Here is a 19,051-nt window from a genome sequence, read left to right on the forward strand (position 1 = left end):
TTAATTTTCCAAAATTACCGAGATTCTGGAATGGTCCCATCAATTTGCAAAATAGCGAATGTAACTCCTCTATTCAAGAAAGGAGGGAGACAGAAAGCAGAAAACGATATGCCAGTTAGCTTAAATTCTGTCATGGGGAAAATGCTAGAATCTATTATTGAAGAGGTTATAGCAGGGCACTTAGAAAATCTCAATGCAATCAGGCAGAGTCAACACGGCTTTGTGAAAGGAAAATCGTGTTTGACTAATTTATTAGAGTTATTTGAGGAAGTAACAAGCAACGTGGATAAAGGGGATCCCGTGGATGTGGTGTCCTTGGATTTCCAGAAGGCTTTTGACAAGGTGCCACATCAAAAGCTCCTACACAAAATTGGAGATCATTGTGTAGGGTGTAACATATTAGCATGCATAAATGATTGGTTAGCTAACATGAAACAGGGAGTAGGCATAAATGGGTCCTTTTTAGGTTAGTAAGATGTAACGAGTGGAGAGCCACAGGAATCAGTGCTTGGGCCTCAACTATTTACAATCTGTATCAATAACTTGGATGATGAGACCGAATGTATGGTTGCTAAATTTGCTGATGACACAAAAGTAGGTACGAAAGTAATTTGTGAAGAGGACATAAAGAGTCTGCAAAGGGATATAGAGAGGTTAAGTGAGTGACAACAATTTGACAGTTGGACTACAATGTGGGAAAACGTGAACTTGTCCACTTTGGTAGGACGAATAGAAAAGCAATGTATTGTTTAAAGGGAGAGAGACTGCAGAATTCTGAGGTACAGAGCGATCTAGGTTTCCTTGTACATGCATCACAAAAAGTTAGTATGCAGGTACAACAACTGATTAGGAAGGCAAATGGAATGTTGTCGTTTATTGCAAGGGGAATGGAATATAAAAGTAGAGATGTTTTGCTACAGTTGTACAGGGCATTGGTGAGACCACACATAGAATACCTTGTGCAGTTTTGGTCTCCTTATTTAAGAAAGGTCATAATTACTTTGGAGGTGGTTCAGAGAAGGTTCACTTCACTGATTCCTGGGTGGAGGGTGTTATCTTATGATTAAAGGTTGGACAAGTTGGGCCTGTATATACTGGAGTTGAGAAGAATGAGAGGTAATCTTATGGAAACATATAAGACCTTGAGGAGACTATAAAGGTAGATGCTGAGAGGGTCACCCCCAATAATGTTAGCGTAGGATCGCCATCAGCAATATAGGGTGACTACCAGTAATGTTAGGGTAGGTTCACCATCAATAATGTTCGGGTCGGATCACCATCAGTAATGTTAGATTAGGGTCACGAACTGTAATGTTAGTGTAGGGTCATCACCAGTAACGTTAGAGTGGAGTGTCCACCAGTAATGTTATTGTAGAGTCACCATCGATAAGGTTAGGGTCGGTCACGATATTATGGTAGGGCCACTATCAATAAAGTTAGAGTAGGGTCACCATCAGTAATGTTAGGGTCGGGCCACTATCAATAAAGTTAGAGTAGGGTCACCATCAGTAATGTTAGGGTAGGGTGATAACCAGTAATGTTAGCCTTGGGTCATCTCCATTAATGTTACAGTACTGTCACCACCCGTAATGTCAGTGCCGAATCATCACCAGTATTATCAGAGCGGAGTCATCACCAGTGATCATCAAAGTACAAAACAAATGGCATTATGCAATGAATGATCGAAGAATTCACCGAATTATAGGATGCCACAAGAACCGAACGTGGAGTCTGGGAGGAATGCATCCTTTCGGTATCACTGAGCATGCGCACAGGGCATTTTCTCTTGGATTCCTTTCTGCTCATTGATGTTATTCGACGGAGTTTCATGGACGGAGATGTGCAATTTCCCCATTGACTTCCCAACGCACAGAAGCGAAAATCGCGCCTTGTTTGTTAAGTGACTGTAACTAATGCCAAATATTGCGTAACCTGATTTTCTCACAGGACACCGATTGTTCTATAAAGGGGGAATATTTACGGATCTCAGATACACTCCAATCGGAACCGTAAAGCCGGACAGGATTCACCCATTATTATATATAATGGAACTGCCAATAATTTTACAGATAAAGAATACCTACTACCCTGTTCTCGCGGCCTTTGGTGTTCCCGGTAAGTCAATGAGTCCTGTTGTTTAATAGCTGTTGACTGTCTCAATGTTAATGAAACAGATTCCGAGATTGTTCTCATTGCAGAGTCACTTATCGACCGGGATAAGTTGGTGAATATCAGCAGGAATCTTACCGGTCCTCAAGGCCGGCGAGGCGCTGCTCTGGTCGATAGTTTGTGGGCAACGAGCGATCAACTTTCTTCATTATACCGAGGGAGGGAGAGACTGATTCCCCGGCCCCATTAACAATACATCGATCATTAAAGAACGTGTTGCTTAGTATCCATGGACATCATTTTATTTGTAACTTTGTTCCCGGTCCACTTTAAGTTAATGATTCCTCGGTCTGCAGCCACCTCCACCCAACAAGGGCCTTTGTAAGATCATTTCAGAAATAATTGCCGTTCAGGGAGCTGCTCTCTTCCCCACGGCTGCAAAAAACCTTCGCCTTTCCACCAGCTCCCGCTCTGGTACCGAGCAGCTCCCTCGGGCCGAATATGAATAGAAAAAACTCAGTCTCGACCTGAATTGAATGCCTTTGCCTCAGCTGAATGTTTTATTTGAATTCATATCTTTCCATTAATTGCTATGAAATGATATTTAGTACTTGACGATGTCTGACTGAAGGATACTGGAAGGACGGCGGGTTTTTCGTACCTCCATTGTTCCATGATTGCTTTCTTTTAAACAAACTGTTGTCAATGTTCGCCTATATTAAAAAAAGAATCCGTGCACATAACCCACGTAGGGACACATCTAAATATTTCTCCACAATATGCTCTGAGATTTATCTGAGTGTCCCCGGTAATTTCGTCTTGTTCCTCTTTCTTACAGCGCACCTGGTGACAATCGTGATTCTCTCCAGAGGAAATTGCGGCCTTTCCAAATGTATTTCTGTCTACATGGTGGCCATGGCAACAGCAGAGCTGCTGGTCATCATTTTCAATGTAATAGTGTATCACATTTTAAGTTATCACTTTCCATATTCATTCCTGTCCTACACTGCCGTTTGTAAGTTCATTATTTACATGAATGCTGCTGCGCTGGATATGACGGTGTGGTTCACAGTCTTGTTCACATTTGACCGATTTGTAGCGATATGTTGTCAGAAGTTTAAAACAAAATATTGCACAGTGAGAACTGCGTCTGCGGTTTTAACAACCGTCAGTGCCCTGTTCTGTTTAAAGGACATCCCCTTTTGCTTTGCATATGAACCTGAACGAATCATTAACAATGTTCACTGGGGTTGCCGCACCAGAGTGGACTTTTTTTCAAAGCCTGCAGGCGTCGTCTACTCTTGGTTACGCAGTATTTTAATTCCATTGCTTCCTTTTGCTTTGATGTTACTGTTCAATTGTTTGACAGTCAGACGTATTGTAGTAGCCAGTAGAGCCCGGAGGGGAATCCGCGGTCGCAGCAGTGAGAATCAGAGCGATCCAGAGATGGAGAACCGAAGGAAATCCATCGTTTTACTCTTCACGGTTTCGGGCTGTTTCATACTGTTGTGGCTGACAGCTGCAGTGAGTTTTTTAGCGACCAAACTGACAAACACCGTGCATTATCCAGGCGATTATGAAACCCCTGCATATATCAGCACTGAAACCGGATATCTGCTTATGTATTTGAGTTCCTGCACAAACACGTGTATTTATGCAGCTACCCAAACTAAATTCAGGGAAGAACTGAAGAAGATGATGACATTTCCTTGGACTTTTATTCTGAGATTGGTGAAATGAATGAAAAATCTAACCTAAGCTTCCTCTCCTAACTGAAGCTCAAATATAGAATTATAGATTCTTGCAGCCCAGCGTGCCTGTGCCTGTTCATGAAAGACCGATACAATTAGTTCCACTTCTGTGCTCTTTCCCAATTTCTCAGAATTTTTTTTACTTTTCAAGTATTTATGCAAATGCCTTTTGAAAGCTAAGATTGAATCTCTATCCGCTACCCTTTCAGGCAGTGCATTCCAGATCAGAACAACTCGCTGGTTCAAAAAATCCTCATCTCCCAACTGCTTCTTTTGCAAATGTTCTTAAATCGGTGTCCTCTGATTATGAATCCTTCTGCCATTGTATCGAGTTTCTGCCAATAAACTCTTTCAAACCCATCACCATTTTGAACACCTCTATTAACTCACGCCTTAACCTTCTCTGTTCTAAGTAGAACAACCCCAGCTTCTCCAGTATCTCCACATAACTGAAGTCACCCATCCCTGGTACCATTCAAGTGAATCGCCTCTTCACTCTCTCTAAGTCCGTGACATCCTTCCTATAGTGTTGTGCCCAGAACTGGACAGAATACCCCAGCTGAGGCCTAACGATATATTTATAAAGGTTTTGCATAGCTTCCTTGTTTTTGTAATCGCTGCCTCTTTTTAGAAAGCCTAAGGTCCGAGTGATTTTTTAGCAGCCTCATCAACTTGTCCGCCACCTTTAAAAATTTGTGTACGTAAAGGCCCAGTTATCTCTGTTCCTGCACCCCCTTTAAAATTGTATCATTCAGTTTATATTGTCTCCCCTCATTCTTCTTTCCAAAATACATCACCTGAGACTTTTCTGCATTAAATTCTATCGGTCACTTGTTGGTCGTCATCGATGACATGTTGAAGGCTGAGGAGAACATGGCGCAGTTTCTCCGCTCCGGGGACGTACTGGACGACAAAGGAGACGCGGAGGAACGCGATGGACACCTACAGACGTTGAAAGACGCCCTCTTAAGAACGGGATATGACGCTCGACTCGTCGATCGACAGTTGCGACGGGCCACAGCAAAAAATCGCATAGACCTCCTCAGTAGACAAACACTGGACGCAACCAACAGAGTACCCTTCGTCGTCCAGTACTTCCCCGGAGCGGAGAAACTGTGCCATGTTTTCCGCAGCCTTCAACATGTCATCGATGACGACGAACACCTCGCTTAGGCCATCCCCACCCCTCCACTTCTGGCATTCAAACAGCCACCCAACCTCAAACAGACCATCGTTCGCAGCAAATTACCCAGCTTTCAGGAGAACAGCTTCCACGAGACCACACAACCCTGCCACGGCAACCTCTGCAAGACATGCCAGATCATCGATACAGATACCACCATCACATGAGACGACACCACCCACCAGGTACATGGTTCATACTCCTCTGACTCGGCCAACGTTGTCTACCTCATACGTTGCAGGAAAGGATGCCCCGGAGCATGGTATATTGGCGAGACCATGCAGACACTGCGACAACGGATGAACGGACACCGCGCAACAATCGCGAGACAGGAGGGTTCCCTCCCAGTCCGGGAACACTTCAGCAGTCAAGGACATTCAGCCACCGATCTTCGGGTAAGCGTTCTGAAGGCGGCCTTCGAGACACAAGACAACGCAAAATCGTCGAGCAGAAATTGATAGCCAAGTTCCGCACACATGAGGACGGCCTCAACCAGGATCTGGGTTCATGTCGCGCTACACGTAACCCCACCAGGGGAAAAAAAGTTATCTTTTTTTAATACAACTGGTCATTCTCTCTCTTTCTCTTCCTTTCTGATGGTTCTCTCTCTCTCTCCCTCTTTTTCTTTGGTTCTGACCGTTTGTAGATTCAGTTGTCTGGGGTATCTAAGGTTTCTCTGTCTGAACACTATTCAATTAATTTGATGGCCTTGATAACGGGCAGTTGGAAAGATTATCTGTAATTACCAGGCATTGGTCTATGACTATATATGCGGTAATTTTCAATAAATCTCGACACTCAACTGACGAAGGAGAAAACCTCCGAAAGCTTGTGATTTTCAAATAAAACTGTTGGAGTATAACCTGGTGTTATAAGATTCCTTACTTTTGTACACCCCAGTCCATCACCGGCATCACCACATCACCGTTTTGAAAGAGCAGCCCCTTATTCTAAGATTATGACCCATATTTCTAGTTGCACCCATCCTTGGGAACATCCTTACCGCATCCACCCGATCAAGCCCCTTCACAATCTTATATGTTTCAATAAGATCGCCACTCATTCTTCTGAACTCCAATGAGTCGACTCCCAATCTACTCAACCTCTCCTCATATGTCCACCCCCTCATCCCCGGGATTAACCGATTGAACCTTCCTTGTACTGCCTCGAGAGCAAGTATGTATTTTCTGAAGTATGGACACCAAAACTGTATGCAGTATTCCAGGTGCAGTCTCACCAATACCTTATATAACTGCAGCAATACCTCCCTGTTTTTATATTCTATCCCCCTAGCAATAAAAGCCAACATTCCGTTGGCCTTCTTGATTACCTGCTGCATCTTAATGCCTTCTGGAAGTCCATATAAATAACATCCATTGACTTTCCCCTGTCCACTACTTGAGACACCTCTTCAAAAAATTCAATCCGGTTTGTCAGGCACGACCTACCTTTCACAAATCCATGCTGGCTCTCTCTGATTAACTGAAAATTCTCGAGGTGTTCAGTCACCCTATCCTTAATTATAGACTCCAGCATTTTCCCCACAAAAGATGTTCGGCGAACTAATCTCTCATTCCCCGGTTTCCCTCTCTCTCCTTTCTTAAAAAGCGGAGTGACATGTGCAATTTTCCAATCTAGAGGGACAGGTCCTGAATCTAGAGAACTTTGAAAGATTATAATTCGGGCATTTGCAATGTGCTCACCAACTTCCTTTTAACCTTGGGATGGAAACCATCTGGTCCTAGGGATTTGTCACTCTTTCGTTCTGTTATTTTCTTCATTACTAATTGGTCTCTCGTGCCCCGGTTTATCTTCTCTCCCCCTTGAACAGAAACATCAACTTGACTCTTTCTCGTCCATCAGCACAATTAATAGATGTGAAATCTCCTCTCGACACCTTTAACCACCTGTGGTGCATTAGCAATGAGTCCAGTGGTTTATTCACTTTGACTATTTTTCTCAGATCCAATTCCTTCTCCAGTTATCTCTAACCCTGGTCCCACATTTTCACACCACCATCATTGTTAGAATCTTCATTACTCTGCTCTCAAAATGTTATATCCAGGAAGATTTCGCTCCGAGTCCCACGTAGACCTAAACCACATGGTCTCATAGCTCCTGGTCTTATGCTTCTGACATTCTAAATGTTTTTGGGATGATTCATTCATTCACATACATAACGCTTAATCCTAACTCCGATTTTTTTGGAATGTTAACCATTGTTCGTTTTTTTCCCCGACATCAATAACTTTAGCTCTCACTGCTCCAAAACCCCCTTCCTTTTTTTCCTGCGAATAACTATTCACTATTCCATAAATCTTCTGATCCTGATCCAACAGATTGATGAATTCCTCTCTCCAGGCTCAGATCCAAATAGTGCCCACCCTCCAGTCATATCAGCTGGAAGCTTCCCACTGCTCCATTCACCCAGTCTGTAAAATCATTGTTGCTCTGTTCAGATCGTGAGCGTCCCTTCCCTTCCCCGTGAACTCACTCTAGTGCCCCAAGAACGTGAACCCTCCCATCCTGTTCCAGCCCTGCAGCCGCATATTGACCTGCCTCATATTTCCCTCCTTAATCTGTCCAGTGCAAAACAATCTAGAGGCCTTGTCTTTGAGGCTTGTGCTTAAGTCTTAATATTCCCCCTATAAACGTATTTCATTCCGTGCTATTGGTTCCGACCATGGCTATTTTCTGCTCTCCTTTCCTTCCCAGAGACTCGCACCAAGGAGACAACTTACCATTCGGGACCTGCTCAGGGGTGCAGAAGATTCTGTCTCTTCTCCGGACTATAGAATCTCCCACCACGATAGCTCTCCTACTCCTTCGCCCCATCTGCCTCTCACCCCCACTTCACTCGGGGTGCCCCCCTACTCTCCGGTCTCACACAGTTACTCAGGAAGACCATCCTCTGATCACTGTCTCTATTCAACTCACAGTCCCGAACACCACGTATCTATTGGACAGTTCCAGTACTCAGGGGCTCCCTCCACCTGTGACTGCACTGCTCCTCTAGATGGTCACTCACTTCCCTCTATCAACACAGTATCTGTGCTGTTACATCTTCCTGAGCTACAGGTTCTTGCTCGAGATCTGGACCCTTTATCAGGACAGAAATTATATTTTGATGAATTTTCTGAACCTACCTGTGTACATTCTCATTCTTTTTAAGATGTTGGATCTTCTCCTCTGTTTGGACCTTCATCCATGGTGGTGACAGGCGTTCCCAGATTTCGATGCTCTGTAATAAATATATTAATCGGAGGGTTAGACAGAAATATTAAAATGAAAAGGAGAACGTTGACGTGTTAAGCATGATATCCATTCCCTCCTCCCTCATCAGTACAACAGCTGTTAGCTCTGGGATCGAGCATTTATCAAGTGTTACCATGAACTCTCCACATCAGGTGTGACACAGACAGCTGCCCAGTGAAATCCAGTTTGTCCCGCTAATCTCCACAACCCAGTTCCAGAAGGGCACCCATCGGCTGAGACTCTGCACTGGGAGCGCCCATTGGTAAGATTCACTCACAGTGCAGGCCAGCACCAGCCTTATTCCTGAGTTAGTCAATAATCTGGAGGGAAATATGGAGCGTACGGTCGTTGATAAATTAAACGATCCGTCACTCAGTTTTACAGCCTGATGCTGCTCTATTGGTTTTTATTTAGAGACCTGTGTTGGATATTTTTGATTTGTTGAGTATTGGTATTAAATTCTGGTACTTTAGGAACATAACATCAATCCACGTACTCAGTAGCTGGGTTGTGGTTCCTCCGGTCTCTATAGGTAGTGACACTGTCCGTGTGTTCATGGAGATATGTCCTGGTTCGTGCTTTTATCTGAATATATTTATCACATCTCTCATTATCGGCAACTGACTAATGAGCACTGTAGGGGGTGAGGGTATTTAACACTGTTTTATTAATATTTTCACTACTGTATAGTCATAGAATGATACAGCGCATGAGGCCATTCGGCCCATTGTGCCTGTGCCGGTTCTTTGAAAGAGTTATCCAATTACTCCAATCCCCCTGCTCTTTCCCATATCCCTGCAACTCTTTCTGTTTCAAGTATTTATCCAACTCCCTTTTGAAGTTATTATTGAATCTGCTTCCATTGCCCTTTCAGATCATACTCGCCAAGCAAACAAACTTTTCCTCATCTCGCCTCTAGTTCTTTTGCCAACTACCTTAAATCTGTGTCCTCTGTTTACTGACCCTTCTGCCAATGGAAACATTTTCTCCTTATTTAATCCATCAAAACCCATCATGATTTTGAACATTTCTGTTAAATCTCCCCATAACTTTCTCTGTTCCAAGGAAAACAACCCCAGTTTCTCCATAACTGAAGTCCCATCCGAGGTACCAGTTAGTAAATCTCTGCACCCTCTTCAAGGCCTTAACATCCTTCCTAAAGTGTGGTGCCCGCAATTGGAAACAATACTCCAGCTGAGGCCTAACTAGCGTTTTATAAAGATTCAACGTAACTTCCTTACTTTTTGTGCTCGACGCCTCTGTTTATAAAGCCAAGGATATTCTATGCTTTTTCTTTAGAAAAAGTTTAAAGTGTGCCAATTATTTTATATAGCCGCCTCATTCTTCACACCAAAATAAATTTACGTAACGCATCAAAAAACGACCCAAGGCGCTTCACAGAAGCGGAATCAGTTAGAAAATGGTAGCTGAATCGAGGGAGCATCAAAAGGTTGGTCAAAGAAGTGTTTTTTTTATGGAGGATCTTAAAAGGAGGAGAGAGGTAGAGCGCATTGGGTGGGGGGAGTTGGAGAGCATGAAGCCTGAACAGCCGGAGGCGCGGCCGCCATAGACGAGGTAAAGAGTGAGTGAAATGTATTAATTGTATGATTTATATCAATTAGCGTTAATTATATTCAGGTGCGGCATATCATTTGGGGACCCTCTCGTATCCATTTATGAGACCTTACCTTGGGTGTGGGGTTTGGAATGTGGATCCCTGTGAATAAAGGCTTGGAAGCAACTGAAGTCCGGGTTCTAGTATTCCAACCTTCACCACCTGGCTTTCCAATTTATAACAAAATACACAAAAGGCCTAAATTGGAGGAACGTGGAGTTCTCGATGGTGCCAGTTAGGACACAGGCAGCAGGGGTTTGGAAGATGAAGTTCACAGAGGGGGAAAAGTGTGAAGCCGGTCCAGAGAGCATTGGAATAGACGAGTCCAGAGGTGATAGAAGCATGGATGAGGGTTTCAGCAGCAGATGGCCTGAAGCAGGGACAAAGATGGGCGATGTTACGGAAGTGGAAGTAGTCGGTCTTTTTGATGCATATCGGGTCGGAAGCTCAGCTTGGCGTCAAATAGAACAGGGGTTGTGAACAGTCTGGTTCAAAGTGGGACATTGGCTGAGACCGGGATGGAATCACTGGCGAGGGAACATAATTTATGACCATGTCTTCCGCATTCCCAATGTCTAATTTGAGAAACGTGTAGCTCATCCAAGACTGGATGTCGGACAAGCGACATGACTGCGTTCGGTCCTCAGGTAACCAGGGGCTGATTTTTGAGGTGCTCGGCAGAGAGCGGTAATCGATCTGAGCGAATGTATCAACCCTTTACTGAGGTGAACTATTTGTTCGCTCTGAACTGCTGGTCCCGCCGTTGATTTGTTAATAAAAATGTTCTGGGCACTAAACGGATCAGTGAATAAAAATACCGCGCGTTACAATTAAAAATCATAAGGAGTTAGAAAGACCCAGGTACCAACCGCTGTCTGAACTGCATATTCTAAAATGGGGAGGAGGCGTCACTGGACTAGGATGGGATAAATCACCAGAATTCGTGTTGTCGCTTTCTGTCCCGCAAACACTCTTAAAATGTGTCTATGGGGAGATTGGTGGGGGCCAGGAGTGGGCTAGGCCCGGAAATCACCGTTCGAAAATACATTGCCCGGTCACTGTCTATGCGAACACTGAAAGGATTGTCCTATCCGCGAGGAATGGAGAGCTCCCCACGCCGGGGAACATATCTGACCGCGGGAAATCTGCTTTAGAAAGAAAAAGGAAAGGGAGAAAATAAAAAAAAGCGTGAACCTGACCATGATCCCGCAAGGAATTTCTGTTTCTATTTCCGTGTAGATTTTGCGCGTTGTATCCTTGTTGTTTCATTGCAACCAACCAGGTAGAAGTTCCTTTTTTTATTTTAGCAAGTCACACATTCTGTATTTGATCTGACCCTTATTTTGTGAGATTCAGAGCTCCGCCCTCTGTGTTAAAACAGCTGCCAAATATCAGGATGAATTTCAACTCAAACATTCCTCATCTGCTGCAGAACAAGGAGTGGCCTTTCTGGTAAAATCACATCGAACCAGTTTGACAATTCGCTACCACTGTGAACAGAGTTTATTATACAGTTTACTTTATCTCTTCATGTTCCAGGGAAGTTCACTAAAACAGACACATGGTTAGAAAGAAATTATTAATGTCCCAGATGGAAATATTTTTAATAAAATTCCTATCAATTTCTCATCTTTGCGCTTTCAATCCAGGGCCCAAGAGCCAATGTCTTGTCAGCGAGCTGAGGGGGAGGCTGTTTCTGTTCTTGAGGATATTAACCATTTAACCGCCGAAGTAAAGTCTCCCTGAGCATCAATCGCCACAACTGGTGGGGGAATGAATACTGAATTTCAACAGTTACGTTTATCATGGTAAATATTCAGCAGATACAGTTTTAAATACAGGAGGGACCATTCCGGTTCTGTAGTCGGAATAAAGGTTGGATTTTCATTATTTTAAGGGGGTTTTCAGACAGTAATAAATATCTCCTCCCAGTGATGGAAGTGTCCGAAGAGAGTAAGTGTTTGAGGACAGATTGCGGTGATAATTCCGAGGGTTGATTAGAACCATATCATCAGGCTACAGCACGGATGTCCGCTCCGGCTCAATGCAAGAGCAATCCAGTTCATCCCACTCCCCCGTCCAATCCCCATAGCCCTGATTTTTTTTCCTTTCAAGTACTGATCCAATTCCCTTTTGAAGGCCATGATTGAATCAGCCTCCACCACCCCCTCGGGCAGTGCATTCCAGATCCTAACCACTCGCTGTGTAAAAATGCTTTTCCTCATGTCACCTTTGGTTCTGGATTGTGGTGATAATTCCAAGGGACCGATTGCGACATTTCCCTTTTTCTCTCCTTCTCCTTGTGTCTTTTGACCAGGATGAAGGATTCTCTCGGGCCGGAGACACACCCTGAAGCGACGCTCCCAAATATCCCCCAATATTTATCCACAAGTGAACTCTCTCGCCACAGACCTTCTCTTTCTTGCTTGTTTCAGTCTATCGTTGTTTTGAGCTGAGAGCTTTCCATTCATAAAAAAACATTCAAACGAACAATAATTTCTCATTAAGTTCACTGTTAATTGTACAGTGCGTTAAATGGCGGGGTTGCATGCAGCCGGCGTGCCTTAATTGATTTGTTTAAGCTGATAAATGGATTCGATAGCAGATGCAGAGAATCTATTTCCTCTGGTGGGCAAATCCAGAACAAGGGGACACAATCTTTAAATTCGAGCTGGGTCATTCAAGGGTGAAATCTGGTAGCCTTGAACTAATTAATTGGGGGAACAGGCTCGAGGGGCTGAATGGCCAACTCCTTTTCCAAACACCGGAATTAATCATCCTTTCCACGGCCTGCCGGATCCGGACGTTTTCTTTCTGCGGTTTTAAGGACCCACCCTAAGGTGCTCTGCCCCGTGCCGAGTTTGTCTGCATTAATCCGGTCCTGGGGGAGAATATTATGGTCTGGGTGTTCCTTCCTGTCAATTCCTTTCATTCATTTCTGGCGTCGCTTCTTCAATGTACTATTTATCTAACAACTATCAGGAAAGGCTGAACAGACTGGGGATCTTCTCTCTATTAAAGAGAAGTCTGGGCGGTGACCTGATAGAGGTCTTTAATGTTATAAAAGAGATTGATAGTTTAGACATAGAGGGGATGTTTCCCCTTGAGGGCACATCGAGATTTTAACATTTTTAAGAAAGTACAGAGCCAGTGGAAAGGAGGAGGAGTTAAGACCAAGGGAAGGTCTGTGATAGGATAGAGGGAAGGAGTGATTAAATGACAAAAGGCATGATGGTGCAAGGCCAAGGGGGGCGGTAATAGGACAGGTCAAGAAACAAAAGGTGGGTCCAGAGGAGGTGTAAATGATTACAGCAGAACCATTCCCAGCACCTGCTGTCTGAGAAAATGGTGCTTCTGATCTGAAGTTGTTGAACTCAGTGTTGAGACCGCACGGCTCTAAAGTGCCGAATCGAAAGCTGAGGTGCTGTTTCTCCAGCTTGTGTTGAGCTTCTTTGGAACGGTGCCGGAGGCCAAGGACAGAGAGGGCAGAGAGAGAGAGGGATGGAGAATTAAAGTGGGCTTTTAGTAATGTTCTACATTGAAAAGTAACAATTGCTGTTTAACGATGTGTCTGTTTTACTGCACTCGCTGAACATTGAGTGATAAAGAAACGTTTGGAACGAACTATGTTCACAGTTGAACGGGGTGGCGGTTGTCAGGCCGGTTCCATTTGTTTTTTTCTTCCGAGAAAAGCCATCTCCTTGTCCAAATGAACAAAGTGCTGCAGCTGATTAATAGCCATGGAGCGGAAAGCGTCTTTCACCAGACGGTGAAACTAGGGAACAAATCTCAAACAACAAGGATCAGCTCAAATAATCAAACTCGAAGAAAACCAAGGATTGGATGCAATGAAATTACAAAGCAGGACTTGCACACAATATCCGGAAACTGAGAGGGAAAATTCTGGGGAATCAAGGTTAGTTTATTGCGAATTTTGAGCTTGTGTTCTGTGTCTGTTCACCTTGATTCTCCTTACACTTTTTTTAAAGCAGCTATACAAAACCCTGGTTAGATCGCACCCGGAGGACTGTGAGCAGTTCTGGGCACCACACCTTTGGAAGGACATAATGGACTTGGAGGGAGCGCAGCGTAGGTTTACTCGAATGATAGCCGGACTTCAAGGGTTAAGTTACGAGGAGAGATTACACAAATTGGGGTTGCATTATCGAGAGTTTAGAATGTTAAGTGGTGATCTGATCGATGTATATAAAATATTAAGGGGCAGAGATAGGGTGGATAGAGAGAAACTATTTCCGCTGGTTAGGGATTCTTGGATTTAGGGGGCACAGTCTAAAATTAAAGCCAGACCTTTCAGGAATGAGATTAGAAAACATTTCTACACACAAAGGGTGGTAGAAGTTTGGAACTCTCTTCGGCAAACGGCAAATGATGCTAGCTCAATTGCTAATTTTAAATCTGAGATGGATAGCTTTTTGGCAACCAAAGGTATTGAAGGATATGGGCCAATGGCAGGTATATGGAGTTGGATCATAGTTCAGCCATGAGCATATCAGATGGCGGAGCAGGTCGAGTGGCTGAATGGCCTACTCCTGTTCCTTTTTCCTATGTTCCTATGTTCCAGTGCGAAGTTTGTGAATGAACTGCACTTCCTGGTTCTCACAGCTTCAACTTGATAGATTGATGGGCCTGAGAGATCCTTTCACCACTCACACAGCCCGGGAAAGAACTCTGATGTTATTTGATCTCTCAGTTAATGGAACTTTCCGCCAAAACGAGCGCTGTAACTGAATGGGTGATTTCTAATTTAATGAGTGGAGAACAGCACTGGATCGCTGATTGGAGAATATGACAGGTAAATATCTAATGACATCGCGCCCCAATTTCTTTTCCATTGACTTCAACTGAAAGGGAAGTCGAATGGGCGAGGGGTACAACGGGAGGAGTGTATAATGGGAGAAGTGTGTAATGGGCGCGGGGTATAACGGGAGGAGTGTATCAAGGGAGGAGTGTATAACGGGAGAGGTGTGTAATGGGCGAGGGGTATAACGGGAGGAGTGTATAACGGGAGGAGTGTATAACGGGAGAGGTGTGCAATGAAGTGGGGTATAACGGACAGTGTGTGTAACGGAAGCAGTGTATAATGGGAGGAGTGTATAATGGGCGGTGTGTATAACGGGCAGTGTGTTTCACGGGAGGAGTGTGTAACGGACGGTTCGTCTCACGGGAGGTGTGTATAACGGACGGTTTGTATAACGGGAGGATTGTATAACGGGAAGAGTGCATAACAGGAGGCGTGTATAACGGGAGGAGTGTATAACAGGAGTAGTGTATAACAGGAAGATGTGTATAACGGCCGGTTTGTATAATGGGAGGAGTGTATAACAGGAGGAGTGTATAACGGACGTGGTGTATAACGGACGGTTTGTATAACAGGAGGAGTGCATAACGGAAGGTTTGTATAACGGGAGGTGTGTATAACAGGAGGTGTGAATAACGGGAAGTGTGTATAACGGACGGTTTGTATAACGGGAGGAGTGTATAACAGGAGGAGTGTATAACGGACGTTTTGTATAACGGTAGGAGTGTATAACAGGAGGAGTGTATAACGGACGGTTTGTATAACGGGAGGAGTGTATGACAGGAGGAGTGCATAACGGGAGGAGTGTATAACGGACGGTTTGTATAACAGGAGGAGTGTATAACGGACGTTTTGTATAACGGTAGGAGTGTATAACAGGAGGAGTGTATGTATAACCGGCAGGGTGTTTAACGGGCAGTTTGTATAACGGGCGGCGTGTATAACGGGCGGCGTGTCTCACGGAAGGGGTGTATAACGGGAGGAGTGCATAATGGGAGGAGAGTATAACGGGCGGGGTTTATAACGGTAGGAGTGTATAACAAGATGAGTGTTTCACGGGCGGTGTGTATAACGGGAGGAGTGTGTAACAGGCGAAGCATATAACGGACGATTTGTATATCGGGAGGAATGTATAACGGACGGTTTGTATAACGAGAGGAGTGTATAACGGACGGTGTGTATAACGGGAGGAGTGTGTAACAGGCGATGAGTATAACGGACGGTTTGTATAACGGGAAGAGTGTATAACGGACGGTTTGTATAACGATAGGAGTGTATAAAAGGCGATGCGTATAACAGACGGTTTGTATAACGGGAGGATTGTATAACGGACGGTTTGTATAACGTGAGGAACATAAGAACATAAGAAATTGGAGCAGGAGTAGGCCAATCGGCCCCTCGAGCCTGCTCCGCCATTCAATAAGATCATGGCTGATCTGATCCCAACCACAAATCTAAAGAACACAAGAAGTCGGAGCAGGACCCGGCCACAAAGCCCCTGGGCCCTCTCCGCCACCCACAGGGCATTGACCGATCCGAACTCAGCTTCATGTCCAATTTCCTGCCCGCTCCCCATAACCCCTAATTCCCTTTACTTCTAGGAAACTGTCTATTTCTGTTTTAAATTTATCTAATGATGTAGCTTCCACAGCTTCCTGGGGCAGCAAATTCCAAAGACCTACCAGCCTCTGAGTGAAGAAGTTTCTCCTCATCTCAGTTTTGAAAGAGCAGCCCCTTATTCTAAGATTATGCCCCCTAGTTCTAGTTTCACCCATCTTTGGGAACATCCTTACTGCATCCATCCGATCAAGACCCTTCACAATCTTATATGTTTCAATAAGATCGCCTCTCATTCTTCTGAACTCCAATGAGTAGAGTCCCAATCTACTCAACCTCTCCTCATATGTCCGCCCCCTCATCCCCGGGATTAACCGAGTGAACCTTCTTTGTACTGCCTCGAGAGCAAGTATGTCTTTTCTTAAGTATGGAGACCAAAACTGTATGCAGTATTCCAGGTGCGGTCTCACCAATACCTTATATAACTGCAGCAATACCTCCTTGTTTTTATATTCTATCCCCCGAGCAATAAAAGCCAACATTCCATTGGCTTTCTTGATCACCTGCTGCACCTGCATACCAACTTTTTGATTTTCTTGCACTAGGACCCCCAGATCCCTTTGTACTGCAGTACTTTCCAGTCTCTCGCCATTAAGAAAATAACTTGCTCTCTGATTTTTCCTGCCAAAGTGCATAACCTCACATTTTCCAATATTATATTGCATCTGCCAAATCTCCGCCCACTCACCCAGCCTGTCTATATCCCCTTGCAGGTTTTTTATGTCCTCCTCACTCTCTACTTTCCCTCCCATCTTTGTATCATCTGCAAATTTTGATATGTTGCACTCGGTCCCCTCCTCCAAATCATTAATATAGATTGTAAAGAGTTGGGGACCCAGCACCGACCCCTGTGGAACACCACTGGCTACTGGTTGCCAGTCCGAAAATGAACCATTTATCCCAACTCTCTGCTTCCTGTTCGATAACCAATCCTCCACCCATGCCAGAATATTACCCCCAATCCCGTGATTTTTTATCTTAAGTAATAATCTTTTATGTGGCACCTTGTCGAATGCCTTCTGGAAGTCTAAATACACTACGTCCACTGGTTCCCCTTTATCCACCCTATACGTTATATCCTCGAAGAACTCAAGCAAATTTGTCAGACATGACTTCCCCTTCATAAAGCCATGCTGACTTTGTCCTATTAAATTATGCTTATCTAAATGTTCCGTTACTGTCTCCTTAATAATAGACTCCAAAATTTTACCCACCACAGATGTTAAGCTAACTGGCCTATAATTTCCAGCCTTCTGCCTACTACCCTTTTTAAATAACGGTGTTACATTAGCAGTTTTCCAATCTGCCGGGACCTCTCCTGAGTCCAGGGAATTTTGGAAAACTATCACCAAAGCATCCACAATCCCTACTGCCACTTCCCTCAAGACCCTAGGATGGAAGCCATCAGGTCCAGGGGATTTATCCGCCTTGAGTCCCATTATTTTACTGAGTACCATCTCTTGAGTGATTTTAATCGTATTTAGCTCCTCCCCCCCGAGAGTCCCCTGTTTGTCCAGTGTTGGGATATTCTTAGTGTCCTCTACTGTAAAGACTGAAACAAAATATTTGTTCAGCATTTTTGCCATCTCCATGTTTCCCACCATTAATTTCCCGGTCTCATTCTCTAAGGGACCTATGTTTGCCTTAGCCACTCTTTTTCTTTTTATATAACTATAGAAACTCTTGCTATCTGTTTTTATATTTTTTGCTAATTTCTTTTCATAATCTAACTTCCCTTTCTTAATCAATCCTTTAGTTACTTTTTGCTGTCTTTTGAAGAATTCCCAATCTTCTATCCTCCCACTAAGTTTGACTACCTTATATGTCCTTGTTTTTAGTCGGATACTATCCTTGATTTCTTTACTTAGCCACGGGTGGCTGTCATTTCTTTTACACCCTTTTTTCCTCAGTGGAATATATTTATTTTGAAAGTTGTAAAATAACTCCCTAAATGAACACCACTGCTCATGTACCGTCTTACCCTTTAATCTATTTTCCCAGTCCACTTTAATCAATTCCGCTCTCATACCATCATAGTCTCCTTTATTCAAGCTCAGTACGCTTGTTTGAGAATCAACCTTCTCACCCTCTAATTTGGATATGGAATTCAACCATGTTGTGGTCGCTCGTTCCAAGGGGATCCTTAACTAGGACATTATTAATTAATCCTGACTCATTACACAGGACCAGGTCCAAGCTTGCCTGCCCCCTTGTAGGATCAGTTACATACTGCTCAAGAAATCCATCCCTGATGCACTCAATGAACTCGTCCTCAAGGCTGCTCTGCCCAATTTGATTTGTCCAGTTAATATGATAATTAAAATCCCCCATAATTATGGCTGTTCCCTTATTACATGCCCCGACTATCTCCTGATTAATACTTCTTCCAGCAGAGTTGCAACTATTAGGAGGCCTATATACTACGCCCACTCATGTTTTTTTCCCTTATTATTCCTTATCTCCACCCAAACTGTTTCATTATCTTGATGCTTTGTCCCAATATCATTTCTCTGTATTACAGTGATTCCTTTCTTTATTAACATAGCCACCCCACCTCCCCTTCCTTCCTGCCTGTCCTTCCTGATTGTTAAATACCCTGGCATATTTAATTCCCAGTCGTTGTCACCCTGCAGCCATGTTTCTGTAATGGCCACAAGATCATACCCATACGTAGTTATTTGTGCCGTTAACTCGTCCATTTT

The 19,051-nt window shown here is 44.0% G+C and overlaps 1 protein-coding gene across 1 annotated transcript; it reads left to right on the forward strand.

Annotated features, from left to right (window-relative positions):
* Nucleotides 1-2,045: 2,045 nt before the first annotated feature.
* Nucleotides 2,046-3,849, forward strand: LOC137318133 (probable G-protein coupled receptor 139). The gene is made up of 2 exons (XM_067981106.1): nt 2,046-2,115; nt 2,948-3,849. Exons 1-2 carry the CDS (start codon nt 2,046-2,048, stop codon nt 3,847-3,849), a joined length of 972 nt encoding a protein of 323 aa, XP_067837207.1.
* The last annotated feature ends 15,202 nt before the right edge of the window (nt 3,850-19,051 follow it).

Source organism: Heptranchias perlo, unplaced genomic scaffold (genome assembly GCF_035084215.1).
Source record: "Heptranchias perlo isolate sHepPer1 unplaced genomic scaffold, sHepPer1.hap1 HAP1_SCAFFOLD_65, whole genome shotgun sequence".
NCBI lineage: Eukaryota > Metazoa > Chordata > Chondrichthyes > Hexanchiformes > Hexanchidae > Heptranchias > Heptranchias perlo.